General features: G+C 36.4%; 2 protein-coding genes across 2 annotated transcripts; both read right to left on the bottom strand.

Moving 5' to 3' along the window:
* Window positions 1–514: 514 nt before the first annotated feature.
* LOC121248981 (cysteine-rich receptor-like protein kinase 42) lies at window positions 515–4,421 on the bottom strand. Its single transcript, XM_041147618.1, has 6 exons — window positions 3,475–4,421; window positions 2,662–2,775; window positions 2,192–2,542; window positions 1,711–1,945; window positions 1,116–1,260; window positions 515–995 (listed from the first exon to the last, which is right to left on the bottom strand). The coding sequence occupies exons 1-6, from the start codon at window positions 4,268–4,270 to the stop codon at window positions 612–614; spliced, it is 2,025 nt and encodes a 674-aa protein (XP_041003552.1). The 5' UTR covers window positions 4,271–4,421; the 3' UTR covers window positions 515–611.
* Window positions 4,422–7,855: 3,434 nt separating this feature from the next.
* On the bottom strand, window positions 7,856–18,629 carry LOC121249191 (polyribonucleotide nucleotidyltransferase 2, mitochondrial). Its single transcript, XM_041147911.1, has 16 exons — window positions 18,189–18,629; window positions 16,985–17,140; window positions 16,707–16,877; window positions 16,223–16,348; window positions 15,974–16,135; window positions 15,712–15,831; window positions 14,901–15,038; window positions 14,614–14,776; window positions 13,403–13,528; window positions 13,083–13,213; window positions 12,497–12,716; window positions 12,309–12,392; window positions 11,781–11,860; window positions 11,352–11,495; window positions 8,988–9,629; window positions 7,856–8,755 (listed from the first exon to the last, which is right to left on the bottom strand). The coding sequence occupies exons 1-16, from the start codon at window positions 18,525–18,527 to the stop codon at window positions 8,651–8,653; spliced, it is 2,907 nt and encodes a 968-aa protein (XP_041003845.1). The 5' UTR covers window positions 18,528–18,629; the 3' UTR covers window positions 7,856–8,650.
* Window positions 18,630–18,918: the final 289 nt, after the last annotated feature.

Here is an 18,918-nt window from a genome sequence, read left to right as displayed (position 1 = left end):
TTTGTCCCTACCTACCTACCTACCGTATGCTGCACTATTTAATTCTGGATGGGCTCTTAACATGAACATCAAATACGTTTTAGATTCCGAAAGTAGAGAGTGATATATTTCACCCCAATGAAAAAAGTGACCAATACAGGACAAACGAAAGCAATATATTTAGGTTTTTATGTATTGAAACAAACCGACATGTCAACTTGTGTATGCATTGAGCAAGTGGGGTACAAGAAACTACCCTGCTTGTTCAACTTTTGAGGCTTGTGAATCAAGCATTCGAGTGTTGGAAGAAGGCCAGAGAGCAAAATTATGTTAGCAAACTCCCTGAACTTGTTCCACCCTGAATACAAAAATAACCACAAAAAATAAATGACCTGAACTTGCTTGGCTCTTTACTATTGAAGTTCCAAATTAGCAAACAACTATACCATCTGTAGCATCTCCTTACTCTTGAGTTTGCTCATAAAGCCCCTCGAGGTTCAATGTAAGCGCCAGGTGATTGATCATAGCCTTGTTGCTTAGAGGGTGCTTTGCTGTATAGAATCAAGCAAGACTTCAACTTACAGAAGTGAGTTTGATCATTTCGCATTGCTGTACTTACATTAGCATTTTCATTAGAAATTTCGCTCGGATTTACTTCTGCAGGACTTCGATAGCCCATCTGAACTGTCGATACTAGAGGACTCCGAAGTGTAGGATGCCTCAATCTTCGTTGCCGCATGTGACTCTAAGCTGTTCATGTTATAGGACTTCATGGAGCTGGTTGACTCTAGCACATTGGCACTCAGGAAAGGAGGTTGGTTTGGTATAGGAATCTCACATTGTCCATTAGTTAGTAACTGAATTACCTCCTCCATTGATGGTCTCAAAGCAACTGAAGCTTGTGCGCACAAAAGCCCAATTTGAAGCACATCCGATACCTCTTTTACAGGAAATTTATCTCTCAGGCGAGGGTCAACAGCTTCAGCCAATTTATTTGCTCTGTAGAGTTTCCATACCTGAGATAAAAATGGAATATACCAACACAAGCAAACAGCTTAAGAGATAGAATGGACCTCATCTTCTTTAGCTCTATGTGGAGAATGAATATATAACGCGGACACGGATGCAAGTCTTACTGTTTGTAGAAGAGAACCAGAGTCCTCAATGAAGGCATTATTCCTCCTACCGCTTACAATCTCAAGGACCAGCACTCCAAAACTAAAAACATCTGCTTTCTCTGTGAGTTGTCCTCGAACAAGATACTCAGGAGCCATGTAACCTCTGTTCCACCAAAAGATAAGCAAGTTTAGAAAGGAGAAGACAATTGAGGCAAGGAATGTTGTTCAGGGACAGTAAGGTGGGAAACCATTGACAAGTAACAGTTGTAACAGGTTGAAACAATGCTGTATTTCTTTCCTCTCTCTCTCTCTCTATATATATATATAGGTATGTATGTATGAATGTATGTGTACAAGAATTGACCTCGACTGCAATGGAAAAGACATTTGAATCAGGGAATGCATGCCTTCACGGTGTAAAGAAAAACATGTGAGAGATATACTGATGATGATAATAATAATAATAATACACTAGCATATTATGTTCAATAAATAAATCTGATATTATAAATTACAAAATCGTGTAATGCTTGAACATTAATAAATTTCAGCATAAAAGCATGATCCTAGACGAAGGAACTGAAACACCAAACTAAAATAACCTTATACTTACAGTGTCCCAGCAACGCCAGTACTAAGATGAGTTTGATCAGGGGCAAAACATCGAGCAAGGCCAAAGTCGGCGATTTTTGGAGTGAGATTTTCATCCAGTAGAACATTGCTGCTTTTTATATCCCTGTGAATTATCCTTACTTTAGTACCTCCATGAAGATATGCAAGCCCTTCAGCTGTTCCAACAATGATATCAAATCGCTGCTTCCAATTTAGAATCTGGGCTTTATTCTTATCTGCAAAGGAGGTAGAGTCATAGAGATGATCACCACTGTGAAATCGCAGTCCTACTCCCCCCACCCCCATTTCTCAGCTTCTATGTTTTAAATTGCAAAATATATGTTACAAATTCAGGAATGACTTAAATCCAGCTGTGTAACAAGCATATTCATGTCCAAACATTGTTTTCCCCCAAGGTCAGGGTATACCCAATTTAACAGTATGGAACGCCAATCTCAGGACTATAAAGAGGGGAAAATTACCAAAAATGAACTGATCGAGACCCCTGTTCGGCGCATACTCATAAACCAGGAGGCTCTCAGGGCCTTCAATGCTGCAACCCAAAAGTTTCACAAGATTCTTGTGATGAACTCCAGTGATTAAATTTACTTCATTGAAAAATTCATCCACCCATTGCCTGGTATTGAATATCAATCTCTTAACAGCAACGGTTTTCCCATTTGGAAGAGTCCCCTTGTATACAGAACCAGCTCCTCCTTGACCTATTTTCTTCGAGGGATTAAAGTAGTCTGTTGCCTTCTCAAGAGTTTCATACTTGAAGTTCCAATCACACTTGTTAATACTAGTCGAGATTTTTCCCAGACTGCTGCGCTCTGAAACACAAGAAAAGAGTAACGATTTAGAAAACTAGTGCATTATAAGTCCCTATAGAAGCTATTGTAATGCATGAGAAACCACCATGGTTCTTGTTTCAATCATGACAACATCTCACCTTCATTGATCCGTAATAATCTTGCATAGCCTGCATATGTGACAAACAGAAAAAGCATTAAGAAGGCTGCTGCCGATAAAACAATGGCTACGATGACTCCTGTTCGAGAAGACCCTGGATACCATCAAACACAGAGAGGAAGCAATTAGTCAACAACATTATCAACTTTTCAGAGAATATCAAATAGCACCATACATCGGAGAAAATGACATAAATTGAGGAAGTTCGAAAAAAAAAAAGAAGGCAATGAAACTGCCGGAGTAAGGAGTAGACAGTAAAGAAACGAAACCCAAACTTTCAATTTGGCTGCTGATAAATTGATGGAAAAGAACAGAAACCTTTCAGTCCGAACCCCTTCTCGGCGTAACCATTTGAGACCCAAGAAATTAAAATATCTACTCAAGTGAGACTAATCAAGCACGTTCCACGCTGGGTTGCTTAGATAATCACATTCAAAAACTTCGGTCTTCACGAAAGGTTAATCACTTTCAGTTCCCAGAAGGGGTTAGATAATCACTTTTGGAAGTTGCTTAGATAATCACTTTCAGTTCCCAGAAAGGTTAAAGTGAAAAGCACTACAAATTGGGGAGGGGACGTAATCAAATACCCCGGATTATTACCCAGAAGAACTGGTCTCGATCGGGACTCCCATAATAGCTTATATAACTCAGATCCCCCGTAACTATTACGGGTGTCTAGATATACTCTCGCGCAACACAAACAAAAACTCAATCTTTATTCACAATTTTATTCTGATTCACTCCACAAACTCTAATAAATCACAACTTCCAAAAAGAACGAAAAGGAAATTACCGTGAGCACCATTCTCTGCTTCTCCCTTATCATTGTAAAACTTCTCAGTCGAATACCTCAAATAACACCCAGCATTCAGCGCTCTCCCTTCCCTCCTAGGCGCGCACCTTCTCACCGTCTTCCCCGCCTTCTCCAAGCACTCTCTGCATCCCTCGCTCCCAACACTCTTCCAACACTGCGCCAACGCAAACACTCCATCCACTTCGGCCAAGCTAAACCCTTTGTTTGCCACGGCAGCCCTCGTAACGTTCCCAATCACAAACCCAACAGTCCTAACAAACTCGAACCTAGCGACTCCATCCCCCACCATACCATTTTTTGAGCTACAGTTCACAGTGTCGATGAAAGGGTCGGTAGCTTCATGGTAGAAGCTGTAGTTATCGTAGCGCAGGAAGCAGCCATCGAGGTAAATGCGAGCTGAGATGGAGGGAAGGCAGCGAGGAAGATTGGTGCGGCTTGCCGCATAGCAAAGGAGGCAGTCAGTGTGGGAAAGGTCTTGGAAGCATTGAGCTAGGCCGTACATGGGCGGAGTGAAGTTGACAAAGTGGGTGCCCCAGTGTTTGGTGGTGATGAGCTGGGATAGGCTCTCCATTTCTTTGACAAAGGTAGGGATGAAGTTGGTGACTGGTGGGGACTTGAAGGCGCCACAGTAGAGTCCGGACTGAGATATCCGGGGATCGGAGAGGGAGAGAGAGAACAGCAAGAAGAAGGTGAAGAAGAAGAAGACCCACGTTAGATTTTTGCAGCTTGGGAGCAAACAATGCTCGAAATTCATTGTGTTTATCGTGAAGATCATGCGGCTTCGTAATCCGCAGATCAGCAACAATAAGCTTACTGGCTATGGAAGCGAAATTATGAAGTCGAAATGAACAGCTCACATGGGGTTGGCTTCTACTTCTTCTCTCGTCAAGTTCTATGTTGTTTCCCCTTTTCCTTGTACATCATTACTTTTAGAACTACATCTACCGAAAATTTGTCCTGTATGTGTGTCTGAAAAAGTATATTTCATCTTTTTTTTTCTTTATTCTTTTAATCATTATAAATATTTTTTAAAAAATAAAAAATTTATAACATCATTAAAAAATATTTTCTTAATTATTAAATTAAAAAAAAATTCAAAATACACTTTCGAGAGGTTTAACATTTATGTTACTTTTAAGCGTTTTGTGCTCTTTTTATGGAGGAGGTGGAGGTCTACATCGTAGATAATTTATCATCATTAATTCCTCTTTACGAAATTTATTTATATTCACTCCTGATTTTACTTTGAATTATATTATATGAATAATATTATTAGATAAACTAATAAAAAATAGCTTCAGCGAGCGCCGAGCACTGATTTTTCCTTTTCTAATCGAGAAACCTTTAAAGGAGAAAGCGTAATCCGAATCTTGAACGCAAGGAAAAGGAAAATGTTTGGGAAAAGGCTAAAAGCGTACGTAGTTGGTACCTTAAAATGCCGCCTACGAGTTGATAGACGGAAAATAATTCAAAATTATAGCGCATAACACGTGTTCAAAACTTACTTATGTTGAATTCTCTCTTTTTTTTGGGCAATCATTTATCTTGAGTTCTGAGTTGTACAGAAAAATACTTTTTATCGGTTTATCGACCGTTCTTTTATTTAATTATTATGATTTTTTATAAATTTTTACACAAAATTAATAAATAATTTATTTTTTTTAAATTCTAAAATAATAATATTATACAAATAATATTAAAAAATAATATTTTATTTAACTTTAAACTTTTATTTCAACTTATCTTATTTCAATTTACTATTCAAACTTAATCTTAGAGCACTAGCAATAGTATAAGCAAACACAATGCAAATTAATATTTAGCTAACAATCCAATTAAATCTACTACATTGAATGAGCCAAATGCAATTTTTTTACTTACTAGCTACAATATTGTTACATATTTAGAAATCTATTATTCGCCCTCTATATTTTATTTTATTATTTTTTTCTCTCTTCCCACTTTCTTACTTAACAAAGGCAAAATAATAATTTAATTAAAAGTTTAATTATTAATTAATATATGATCAGTATAATTGTAAAATATGAAAAAAAAATTTTAAAAATAATATTTTATTATTATTTTGATTAATAATTTAATTCAAGAGCTCTCTTAAATGACAAAGATAAAATATAAAATATATGATTTTAGCAGAATTTTATTTTTACATTTGCCTCCACCGTTGCTAATGCTATTGGAATAATTTTAGGGGGCTAGTGTTGGAATATTTAAAAGTTTTTACAACCCACCGTCTTGTTGGGACCTCTTCTTTGACTAACTTCCCAACTGCATGATTTGAAGGTCTGAGTGACACCTGGTGCTACGTACCTCTCCGATTACTTCTCTCTCTCTTTTTGTTTTTGGGTCGAAGCATACAGGTGTAAATTCACCCACCAGGCCACCACCCAATGTTTGACAAATCTGTTATCAATTTACAACTCAATGTGGATGGCGTCTTTTTAAGATCTTTATTCTCTCTCCCTTTTCCCATCTACATCCTGTGTACTAGCTTGTGATGAAACAATACCCATCTCGTCGAACAGGAAGATTTCTAATTCAAAGTGGGTGGTAGATCTATACTCTTTAGCATCTCATGCTCATGGGATGTTATTCCAAAAGTTCGTTTAATTTTTTGTGGGTTTTTTCCCCTTGATTTTAAGACTATTTTTAATGGATTTTCTTTCTTTATTTACAAACTGTTATAGCTATAAAGTGATTCTATAACAGTAAACTCATAAATTAATATAATTTTTTAATGATACGTTAAATCTACTCTACAATAAAATTAATTATATAATTTAACGTACTACATCAAATCACATCAATTTATAAAATTATTATCTTTTTATAATTAAAATATTTCTGTTATATTTCTTCATATCCAAGCTTAATGCATCTTCAACGCAAGTTCTACTGCCATTATTTGTTTTTACTTTTTTGGTTGTGACCGTCTATGAGAAGTGTGGCTTGTTAATGCAAAGAGACATGGACTTCTCCGTTGATCTTAAATGCAGATCAGATTGCTTGATGACCATTTTGATGTTGCTTTGTTTTTTGGATCATATATTTTGCACATCTGATAACAAAGCGAAAACTTGTCAACTTTGTTAAAAAATACAGTGCTCCTAATCTCACAATGTAATGTTTATCTCCTATATTTTTACAAATAAGATAAGTTGAAATTAAAATTAAAAGTTATATAAAATATTATTAAAATATATTTTTTTAATATTATTTTTATTTTAAAATTTTAAAAAATTAAATTATTTATTTTATTTTATATATAAATTTAAAAAAATTATAATAATTAAATGAAATAAATTACTAAAAATTGTAAAAATAATGGAGGTAGAGATGACGTTTCTCTTGTTTGTACGTACGTCGGTTCATCCTGGAAATCTGACACGTAATTCATGATCGTAAAGCACTTTTACATTCCTAAAGTCAATGCAATAATCGTATTTTTTGTCCAATCCTTCATCTTATTGGCTATCACAGTGTAGATCTTGTAAAGCACTTTTTTGATTTTTCACCTAATGGCTGCACTCAAAAGTCAAATATCTATGTCAGATTCAAAAGGCAAAAATGCAAAAGTCAAGCCAAAATTCTAAAAACTTTAGGCAGGGATGCTTGCCTTTGTGCCAAATTAATTCAAAAGCATCGGCTACCTAAACAGAAGCATACGTATACATATTGCAGAGGAGCTAGCAGATAACATCTTGAATCAGTTTCTATTTCATCACCTCCATGATCATTGTCTCCTAAACCATGGAGTACAGACACAATGATGTGTATTCGCCCCAGTACTGTTCCCTAATTCACCATCATCACACTTCCTCTTCATGATTTCAAAAATATATAAATAATGAAAATTTATATATAAACACGCGCGCGCACAAATGCATATATAATACATGGAAAATATTTTAGATATAAGAAATTACACAAAAGTAAACTCACAAACTTATGTGACTTGATATGGTACGTCAAATTATAAAGTTACTTTTATTGTAAAATAAATTTAACGGATCTCATGAAACTATATTAGTTTGTAGATTTATTTTTATCTAATTTCTTTGTATAGGTAGCTAGCACTTCTCTACATTCATACGTACATAGAGACCAAATGAGTGGAGAACAATGTTGAAATCTTCGCAAAATGTGGTAATTGTGATGGTACGTTATGACTAATTACAGAACGTCAATAACCCTTTTAAAGTGCTCCGCTTTCTAAGTGAGGGTGTGCGCATTCAACTCAAAACTTGATCAATAATCACTGCCCAATATCTGCAACGTAACCCAAAAAGTGAAGGAAATATCACCCATTATGATTACTAGCTCTATTTAGAACCTACTAATATAAGAGTAAATTTTAATTGGCTTTTAAGAGAATTCCCAAATCCGAAATCAAATACAAAAGTTGCATTAACATTCCACAGTATAAAATGAAATTGATTGACATTTATGACCAAAAAAAGTGAATAATAGACAGGTCCTTAGTTGGATGCTTGCCATGCTGGAGGAATGGGTGCAAAACATAGTTCTTTGGAAGGTAACGGATGGAGTTTCTTTTGGGATCAGAATGGAAGTACAGAGATCAGAAAAGGTGTAGAACAAACTGAAGAACTTGCAAGGCTGCGAAGCTTTTCTGCTTTGTCATGTAATATCTGATATAATGAGAATAGTTTATTAGTCAATAACTTATCGAATTGGCGAGAGGAGTTCGACTTCAACAACATTTTCAAGTCCCCCAGAAACAATTATGAAAGGAGTTGTTGATGGCAGTAGGAGCGAAGCAACTGGGACAGCTGCTGAACTAAGAGATCCATCCCAAGTCAGGGTGTCTAATCATGTGCTCTGCATTTCTAAAACCAACTTCTTATCTGCATTCAGAAGTTGGAGAAAGCTTAATGTAGAACTGATCTTGAGCCGAGCGCCAGCACTCATGATATTCTCACGGATCATGCAGGTCACAAACTCTTGCTCGATCCCTTCCCCAGCAGATTATGTGAACATATACAAGGTCATTTCACTTGCACTTTCCTATCCAGTAAAATTTTGGCCAATTTCTTTACATTTCCAGCTTCTGCAAGAATTTCTTAAAAGATAAATCATCTTGCAGCTCCAATCTCATAAAAGAATTGTCGATACAATATTATTGATCATCCACCAACGAGACTACTGGGATTCCTTTACTAGAAAAGCTTGAACACTCAACTCGTATCTCCTCATCTACCACAAAGTCTCTCTTTTCATTAGTCTGCATGGCAAAACAAAGCAGTTATTAAAAAATGCATCAATTGCAGAGAAGAAATCAATTTTCATAGACTCAATCGTAAGGGAAAAAATGCATCTCTTGGTTGTCAGGCTTCCTATTGGCTAGTTGTTAGGCATCATCTTTGAGATATATTTGAGGCTGAAAACAAAAGATAAGAAATGAAAAACTGATAAGGCTATGTATGATGAAAACATAGAAACAAGATAACACATACCTCAAACCGATACATTGCACGAAGTCCTCCACCCAAATCAAGGACCAACCCACGTGCACGAATTTGATAAACCTTAGCAATTAATTTTGTTCCAATCTTCAGATTTTTCACGCTTGTAGAAGCCTCAAATTCATCCTCCTTATCAGCATCTCCATCCTCACTTCTGAGGATAGAATTGGATTCTTTCTCTCCTTCCTTTTGCAAGACACGTTTTGACTTCTTAATATTCTGCACTGGAAAGACACCACAGTCAGAACGACTTGGTTTTGGAGCACCACCAGGACTAGTGGTACTCTTGGCATTCTGACTTGAAGCAGCAGATTTTTCCTCCTCGTCACACTCTGCAGCACTTCGAATTAGAACTGGTGGTACTAAACTAGAGGGGTTAACCTCCCTCATTTTGTAGTCCTCTGACAGGGAGCTCAGCTTTTCTTGTTCATCAGAGACTTCCCCAACTGATGCCCAAATATTGGGTTCTTCTTTCACTGGTGGAACAGATTCTTCAACCACATTATTTGTGTCGGATCCAGGTCTAGGTAAAGTTGCTTTAAGGGATAATTTAATGTTGCCACGAACATCCTGACCGATGCACATCAAAGAAAGTTGCTGGCCAACAGATACCACATCTGAAACCCGAGATACCTGATCGATCAAATGAAGGATGAAAAATTAATGAAGAAAAGCATATGAAATACCAATTGAGTTTAACCTGAAAAAATATCAAATAAACCCTAGCCAAATCTGAAATGCATTATGGCCCATATCCCAGCAACAAGGATTATACAAATCCTTTTTTCTACCATCTTATTCTATTAGAGGCTTCCATTAAAGCAAAGAATGTCCTTCCCATTATTCTGAGCGTTGACCAAAACTCATTTTGTCCTCACCCAGTCCTCATAGCACCTTGGACGTGAACAGTATTAGAACTTCTACCCGGTTGTCTTTTAAAAACAAAAAATTGGACATCTTTAGTCTTTTATTCCATATGAAACCTTACCTAAAGAAAAGACAGCTCACAAGGATTGACTCCGTGACATTACCATTGATCCATTGTTTATGGTAGAGGAGATGCTATTAGGTCTAAGGACCAATGGCAACTTACACTATCATATCTGGTCCTCAGTACAGGTAAGCCTCACTTCTCATTTAACGGCATCCAACATGCTTGTATCATTCCTAGTCTTGCCACCTTTTGATATTAGACCCTTAGGTGGTTCAGCTGCACTTATTCCAAAGGCATCTCTACTTGATCAACATCGTGAATCTATGGCCACAATGCATGACAGAATCATATCCATCATCCAAAAATTTCTTTCCCTGTTTCATATGTATGAAGGCTATGATAGTGCTGTTTTTTTTTATAGGTAACCATATTTTTATTGATAATACCAATAGGCATAGCTCAATTACACAGGTTGTAAACAGGATAAACACCTAATTAGAATTAGGAGCCAACATAAGTTAGTCATGTAGACTCTAGTTCATTAAAAATATAGCATGTTTTCAAGTTTCCAAGAGTGCTGCTTAGTTTTTGTAACCAAACTTCCCAAAATTATATGATTTCTAGATTGGGATTTTTTATCCTGTAAAGGAAAGGTTCACAAGACTGTAACATAGATATTTTAAAAAAAAAAAATCTACTCTTCATCCTCACAGCACACACTACACATAATTTTTTTATTTTTTATTTTTTTTTTCTCTTATCAAATGTGTGGTGTATGGGTGATGAATATAAGAACTCAATTAATTTAGGAATAATAAAACTAATTTTTTTTTAGAAAAAAATAAAAAAATAAAAAATAAAATAAAAATACGTGTGGTGTGTGGTCGTACCATTCAAAGATTAAGTTATTAACAAGACTTTGATTGATAGATTAAAGAGTGTTCAAGTGAATTGAAGGCATTAGTTCCTTTTCCCCCTTTTTTCTTCCTTTTCAACTGATCATCTTCTACTAAATTATCCGCAGAATGGTCTGTTATTATCATCACCCCTCCCCTCCTCCCTTTTCTAATATTCTAAGCGTAAAACGGCCTAACATCATAACCTTACTTCTCCCAAAACTTTTCCTTCGAAAGACAGCCAGCTAAGTGACTTGCAAACTGATCTGTATTTGATTTGAGAATCCACTTTGAAAATGTAGTTCACTTTTCCTTCAATTTTATTTAACAAAAACTAATAAATTCAAACTACCACTTATACTCCAGTAGATATAGCATTTTTCTAAGAGTAGTATTTTTCTTACCGCTTCATGTGCTGAATGCCATACCAATTATAATAAAAGCAGAAATTCACTGGATTAAAAAACTAAGATCACAAACAAATTAAAATAAAAACACTCTAACTACTCCAACCCTTTTACATACCGGTTCATGTGACAACTCAGAAATGTGCAGAAGGCCTTGCTGACCACCATTAAACTCCACAAATGCACCATATTCTTTTACTGAAGATACAATACCTTTATAGATCCCTCCGATTTCAATCTCACGCCCAACAATAAAATCAACCTTCAGAGCAGAAGATAAATCATAAGCTAGATGGGAAAAACTTTTATTATGCCAGTCATTTTCACATGGCCCACCCAAAACAGTTTTCTTTAGTGCAGTTTTATTCTTCCTCAGGAAGAAGCATTGTAAAGTTTTGAAGCATAATTTCATGTCATATTAGAGGTACTAACCCTCATATAAATACAACTTGGAACCATTTAGAAAAACACAAACTACTCAAATAAAAACCCCCATTTGCAACATATAAAACTTGAATATAATAGCTCAATTGAAGGCAATATTTACCTTTTCTAGTACTTTTTCCATGACAGCATGATTCTTAGCAACTATGGTAAGTGATCCATCACTTACAGAGATTCGTGCACCTGTATTACAGAAGTACGCAACATGATTACGGCAGAACCAATGACTAAATACAGCCATGAATTGATTGACATTATCTCAATAACGTAGCATAAAAGAGATCTTTATGTAGGATGGCATAACAACCGAAGTTACGACTTAAATATATAATGAGTATATTTGAAATATCAAGCAATTTCAAACTATACTAATATGACCATAATGGGGAAAGCCGAGTCAAATCCTAATTGAGAAAGCCATTCACCATGTGCACATTGTTTTATGAAAAATCAATAGAATGAACAAAAAAAATTACCATAAAACCATATAGAGATGTGTGATGAACCAAACACAAGAAGGTAATGGTCATTATTATCAAGAACCCCAAGATGGAAATATCCTAGGCATTCAAGAGATCAGCTAAGAAATTAGTGACAATACTTAAATATGCTCAAGTAGGAGGAACCCAACCTGTTTCCTCTTCCATCTTTCTCTTTAAAACTCCTAGAGGCCCAATCAAGCGACGTAGGGCATCATTGCTGAATTTCAAGGTGGCTGCATCATGGTAATAAATTATCAAGCACAAATTAACTTTCACCATAGTAATTTGTACTAGATATAAACCGAAACCCAAGAGCAAATTAAAGGGGAAACTCAACCTAATCGAGGAGAATTCCTATCATCCTGAGTACGCGGTACTTTGATCTCTTGATCCATACGGTCAAGGATTTGAAGACGACCTTTAAGTGCAGGCTCTAAACACTCACAAATGATATCTAAAGGAATTCCAGCAGGTTTTATATCTAACTGAATTGATGTAATTCCTTTTCGTGTGCCAGCAATTTTGAAGTCCATGTCTCCAAGATGATCTTCGAGGCCCTATAGAAATCCAATATATAAACTCCAAATGCAACTTAGCAATAGGCCATGTTAATTAGTAGAGATACCTACTTTTGTTTGTAGAAACACATACATATTGGTGTGGTTTTTAAAAGCTCAAGCAAAAACTAGAAACCAATGGGCCAATTCAAAGGCCACCAAAGAAAATAAAACTGCTGATTCCATTAAAGGAAATATAGACATAAGCATTAAATTGAAAAGACTAGAAGACTAAATATAACCATATAACTCGATTGGCTATTGGAAGTCTTCAGCATTTCGATTAAGAAACAGCAAAACCAAAAAGACTTTCCCACAGAGGACGACCACACACGAGGCAATAACGCAGAAGACAAGACATCTCACCAAAATATCAGTCAATATACGATAATCCTTAATTGTTCCAGTCGATAGATCAACTTCACTAACAAGACCCACTGAAATACCAGCTACATGTTCACGTAATGGAATGCCAGCATCCATCAACGCCATACTGCCTACAAAAGAGGTAAATGTATATCATGCAGCATATATATTCATGATATAAATTCAAGCCATTCTATTGGGGTTGATTTTGAAGAATAAATGCGACCTATGAACTCCCCAGTTTCCAAGCAACTAATAAAAAGGTAGGAGTAACAAATGGAACGACAAGAGATACTTCAGTTATAAGCGGAAAAGCATACCTCCACAAACAGTCGCCATCGAGGTTGAACCATCTGAGGCCATGACCTCTGAGTTGACACGGACTGTATAGGGAAAGTCATCTTCAGGAGGTAACACGGCAAGCAGAGCTTTCTCAGCAAGAGTTCCTACAAGAAATGCCAGAAGTTGCTTTATATTAAACTTCTCTCTTAATCTGCTTAACCTCTCAACTCCCCCCCCCCCCAAAAAAAAAAAAAAACGAAAGGAAAAACTTCTAATTTATTCATTTCTCATTTCTGTCAAGAATGTAGACATTTTTTAGTTGCTGAAAGATATTGCGAATTTCCCTCGGAAATCTTGGTCAGAAAACCAAATATCCAAATTTTAATTTATAATTCTCTGATGTAACAATAGATGCTACAATAAGGCATTGGATGGATAGGAAAATTTTGCATTAGCAGGCTTATGAAATTTGATAAAATGTGCTCCTCCAAAAGCAAATATTGGCTGGCACCATTAGCAGTTAAGAAGTTTCAAGCAGCCTTCAATCTTCTCTTACTAAGTCATCCGTTATTACTTGAATGCCTGCCTTTCTTAAGATTGCGGTAAGAGTTCAAGAATAGAACACCTTTCAATCTCCGAGGAACCAGCGAACTTTAGCCTGTGACTTTCTGTGTGCACCTAATGATAAAAAACTAGAGTTTTGGCTTCAAGCAGGTCAGTTAAAAATACTTCACCTATTAAGAGGGTTGGACAGGGACTTGACTCAACTATAGGGCATAAGTAGTCTAGTTTACAGACCTTAGAGTACACACTGCTCTTGAGTGAACCCATACAACACTCTTGGTTCACTCCACCTCCATTTATGTGCTTGGTTCCCATTCACCAATGTTCAATTGACTTGATACAGTGCTTGCTGATTTCACAATCATTAGTTCATACAAAATGCATTCAACTAGGCAGTATACATTGATATATTCTAGTCTATTTAATGCTGCAATTCTACTCTCTTGCTTCTGAAGACATGCATATCATGTGTAAATCAACAGAACCAGGAATACGCAAAAGTGCCGGAATCCTAATAAACTACATTAAAACAAAAGATTGAGATAGAAACAGCTAAACAAGCAAGAATGAACTTAGGCAACAAAGTGGAGCATCCGCAGAAGATAAATAAACAAACCAATTTCATCAGTTCAATTTTAATTTTATTTTTTTGACGTCGAACGACAGAAAGTATAAATTATTTTACCATGCCCAACTTCACGCCTGTTCAGGCCAACTCGTTTTCCGACTTCGTTTATTGAGAATGGCGGAAAACTATAGTGAAGCATGAAGCGCTTTGTTGGGGGACCAACAATGGACTCCAAGCGTTGAGCATCTCCAGGCGCTCCAAGTGTTACAGTACAGAGAACCTATATGTAACATTTACATAAATACTCAAACTTAACAAAATTCATTTTGCTTTTTGTTTTAATTTAAAAAATCAACCATGTGATTCTTAACTCATCAAAGCATAAAGGAAACATTTATCCTCACCTGAGTATCTCCACGAGAAAAAATTGATGATCCATGCAATATAGGAAGACTACCAGCCTCGCAATACAAAGGTCTCACTTCATCTAGACGTCTCCCATCAACTCTAAATCCTTCATTTATAATCCTTCTGCGTACAACCTGATATATTTATACAACATATAGAATTACCAGCCTTCAAAGATGTAAGATTGGGATAAAAATTAACATAGTAGAGACATATAACTAAATAATTGAAGCCCTAGAGATCATAGAACCTAGTAATCTGGGTACAATTCCTGGCTGGTGCATCATTATCTATTTACTAATAAAAAAATTAAAAAGAAAAAGAGAGATCTACAGTAACTAGTAAGGAATCCATTAGCCTACTCCATGTGGAATCCTCACCAATAAAAATTCTCCAACAGCCGTTTCTCAATATCATATCATAGATAGTGCATATATGGTCCAGAACTCTCAACCCAATTCACAATTCAAGGTTTCCTTTATTAAAAAAAAAAGGTATTCATGGTTCAAGGGTTTCCAAGGCAATGATCAATATCAACACCAAAATCACATTAATACTGAGCTTTATAATCGAAAGTTTGAGTATAGGAAAAGAGAATAATGTGTTCTTCGATACAATTCATTCAGTTGAAGCTATTTCAGAAACTTTCCAAGAAAGAAAAAGGAAAGTCAGATGTATCTAGCAATGAGTGGTTAAAGAGACATGAATGTGATAAAGTTCTTGAAGAACTCAGAACATACAAGGGATCTTAAAATACAGGATCTCTATATAAGCTTGTCCCTGTATAAGTTTATAGTTCATGGATACCTTTTTCCTCACTGTGTCTACTGCCTTGGGTAAGACTTTCAAGCTTTCTTCATCAAATTCTTCTTCAAGTGCTCTCCTTACATCTTGCGTAATCTTATCTAAAGCCTCACCACGTTCAAACTGAATTTAAAACATAACATCATATTATTTTAAAAAAAATATCTTCAACAATATGTGTCGTGTATATGTAGAGAGAGATAGAGAGGTTCAAAACAGTTCCCAGAGTCAAATACTTGTAACCATAAGCACAGATAGTATGTACCTTGCCATATGAGGGATCAGTAAAAACAGCCTCTATAGGCGCTTCTGCCAAGTTTCTAACTTTCTCCAACGTTCTATCTGAAATCATAGACAGTTTATATTCTTTCTTACACTTACCAGCTTTAGCAGCCAGTCTGATTTGGGGTTCAAGATATTTCACCGCCTGAATGTTCAAATTCAATCATATAAGTAGAACCAGACCAAAAAAAGAGCAATATGGTGGATCATTTCTACAAGTTTCATGACTAACCTCGGGATGAGCCAGCCTTAACCCAGCATCTAGATCTTTCTCTGAGATCTCACGAGCTTGCACATCAATCATTAAGGTTTTGTCCTTTGTACAGGCATATACTAAATTAAGATCACTTAAGCTAAGCTGCATTAAACCATAGATACAAAAAATAAGAAAATACTTATCTAAAGAGAATGCAGCAACAAAATCTAATTTTTTATTTATGTTAATAATTTACCTGCCAGGAAAGATAATATATATTTTTGTGTTGTTCCATTATATTCTTCTTCAATAGACCAAGACAAATGTAGACTATTTTTAATATAAAAAATTACAAATAAGAATCATTTACTATGGGAAATTGACTTCCATGAACATGGATTTAGAAAAATATATTGCAAAAGATTTCCCAACAACAGCAAGAAGCTCAAATGGAAGAGCATCTCACTGTACAGGAATCCATCATATACAATTATGATTATGATCTGGGGTTGAGCCTTACCTCATCCATGGTTGGGTTAATAATAAATTTCCCAGAAATCCTCCCTATTCGTATCATACCAATGGGGCCACCCCAAGGTATATCTGATAACATAAGAGCAGCAGATGTCGCATTAGCTGCCATTACATCTGGATCTTGTTTTCCATCAGAAGAAAGCACACTTGCCATTACCTATGAATCAGGAAATATTACTGGATATAAAGTATTTGATAAGTAATATTAATGGTAGAGTCAAAAAAGAGAAAGAAAAAAACCAGCCAAAAACAGTAACAACATACCTGCACCTCATGGTAGAATCCAGAAGGAAATAGTGGTCGTATGGGTCGATCAATAAGACGGCCACATAAAAGTTCACGTTCTTTTGGAGCACCCTCCCTCCGCATGAACGTGTTTGGGATAACACCTTGGGCAAATTGCTTTTCTTGATAATCAACCTTATTAGAACAAAATCCATTAAGAACCACAAAGTGATTGACATAGTGGACATGCACACCCACAAAGATATGGGAGCACATCTTAGAAAGTGATTCTAGATACGTCAAATGGCAGACATTGGTGCAGCTCAGAATTTTTATAAGCATGACTCTATCATCAGAAAGATAAATAAGGTAGCAAAGGCCTTAGATTGCTCTTTCCAACAACACAAACATCACCACAGCAGTAGTCAATTCCTTTACCAAGATCAAAGCATGAGCAAAAATCCTAGGGGTTGGCTCAAGTGGTAAAGGCCTTGGGCTTGGGGGTATGCCCGCCCAGGTCTAAGGTTCAAATCTTCTTGGGTGCAAACAATCTTTAGGGGCCATTATACTGGGAGATTTTCCTCTTGAATTACCCAAGGTGCACTTGTAGGAAACTTCTTGCCAAGGGCCTGAGCACCCCGAAATTAGTCAAGACGCTGTTCCTGGACATCTGGTGCCAATAAAAAAAATCCTTGCAGTAAGGCCTTTTCTCACATTACTGGTGTAGTTAGTCTTCATTGATCTTATATTTTCTCCTAATTTGCATTCTATCTAATGTCATATTTTAGGATGTGCTAATTATAAACTCTATTCTGAGAATCTGTTTTCACATACAACATAGTTCACCTCAGAAATCCTATATCCCTATTCTGTGTTCTATAATAACACTTCGCTTGGGCCCTCTAAGAAGTATATTGTACTAAAACTTGAGAGAAAATAATTCTCCACTGCAACCCAACAAATACGGGAGCGGTTTAGACAAAAACCTGAATGCCCATGATTTCAATTTAAATATACACATACAAGCGACCTCCATTTATTTCTATCAGCCCACCCAAAAAAGAAAGAAACTGACTCGCATTTACATCTAAAATTTCGGAGTAGAGAAAATGCAAAAGCAAGACGTAATACTAATAAGAAACGCAAAAACATCACGCATCTAATTGTGCATTTATCAAAATCAAAATCAAAATCAAAATATACAAGTAAGTTAAAAGCTAAAAATTGATCAAGACACACGTACAGTGAGGGGCAAGAAATCACGAACAGCGTCCCCTTTGGCCGCGGCGACAGTCGATAAGACTTTGGTCTCGTCCATGCCCAAAATCACGGCACCATTAGCGAAGCGAGCGATCTTTCCCGTCTCTAGAGTTATCAAGCGTGATCCAATCTCGAACTCCTCTTTAGCGATGTCCAGAACCTTCGTGCCCGCGACTGGCGTGGGGGGGTCTGGGTCCAGCTGAGACTGAGTGGCAAAGCCGAGGCGGCCCATGCAAATGGTGCGGAAGCCGAGGGGTCGCCATGTGAGGAAGTGTGGAAGGTTGGCGAGAAGCGGGTTGGCTCTATTCATCTTGGACGCCATGCCTATTGAAAATGATGGACGATAGCAGACAGCAGAGACCAGACAGCAGAGCAGGGTTTAGGGTTTAAGAGTTTTTTTTTTTTTTTTTTTTAAGAAAAAAAAGGCGGGGTTGAGGACCTAGGGTTTTAAGGCTTTTAGCTACTATAGGCAGTGATACTCGTTTGTAGCGGTGGGCCGGCCCACTGTTAACCTGAAACTTACGGATAATTTTACAAAGGATACAGAGCTGGGACTTGTAAATTCCACAGACCTATTAAGCTTATCGACAAAGGATGATAAAGAATTTATTTAATATAAGTGGCATAATTTCAAAATTAGGAATTAGGATCTGAGTTTTTATATTTTTCTAAAATGAGGTTCAAGTTTTTAATTTTTATAAAATTGATACATA

This window comes from Juglans microcarpa x Juglans regia, chromosome 2D (assembly GCF_004785595.1).
Source record: "Juglans microcarpa x Juglans regia isolate MS1-56 chromosome 2D, Jm3101_v1.0, whole genome shotgun sequence".
NCBI lineage: Eukaryota > Viridiplantae > Streptophyta > Magnoliopsida > Fagales > Juglandaceae > Juglans > Juglans microcarpa x Juglans regia.
Note: the sequence above shows the minus strand (reverse complement) of the source record. Positions and strands in the feature narration are given on the sequence as shown.

Bases quoted from the DNA above. Each gene is read 5' to 3' on its own strand.
- LOC121248981 (XM_041147618.1), bottom strand. From the start codon at position 4,270: ATGATCTTCACGATAAACACAATGAATTTCGAGCATTGTTTGCTCCCA. The intron at 1,946-2,191 runs GTAATTTTCCCC...CCTCCTTTGCAG, and splicing joins TCTCGATCAGTTCATTTTTG to ATAAGAATAAAGCCCAGATT. The intron at 996-1,115 runs GTAAGACTTGCA...TTTTTATCTCAG, and splicing joins CTGGTTCTCTTCTACAAACA to GTATGGAAACTCTACAGAGC.
- LOC121249191 (XM_041147911.1), bottom strand. From the start codon at position 18,527: ATGGCGTCCAAGATGAATAGAGCCAACCCGCTTCTCGCCAACCTTCCA. The intron at 15,039-15,711 runs GTATCCATGAAC...TAAATATATCAG, and splicing joins TAGACACAGTGAGGAAAAAG to GTTGTACGCAGAAGGATTAT. The intron at 11,861-12,308 runs GTTGGGTTCCTC...TCTGTAATACAG, and splicing joins AAAGATGGAAGAGGAAACAG to GTGCACGAATCTCTGTAAGT.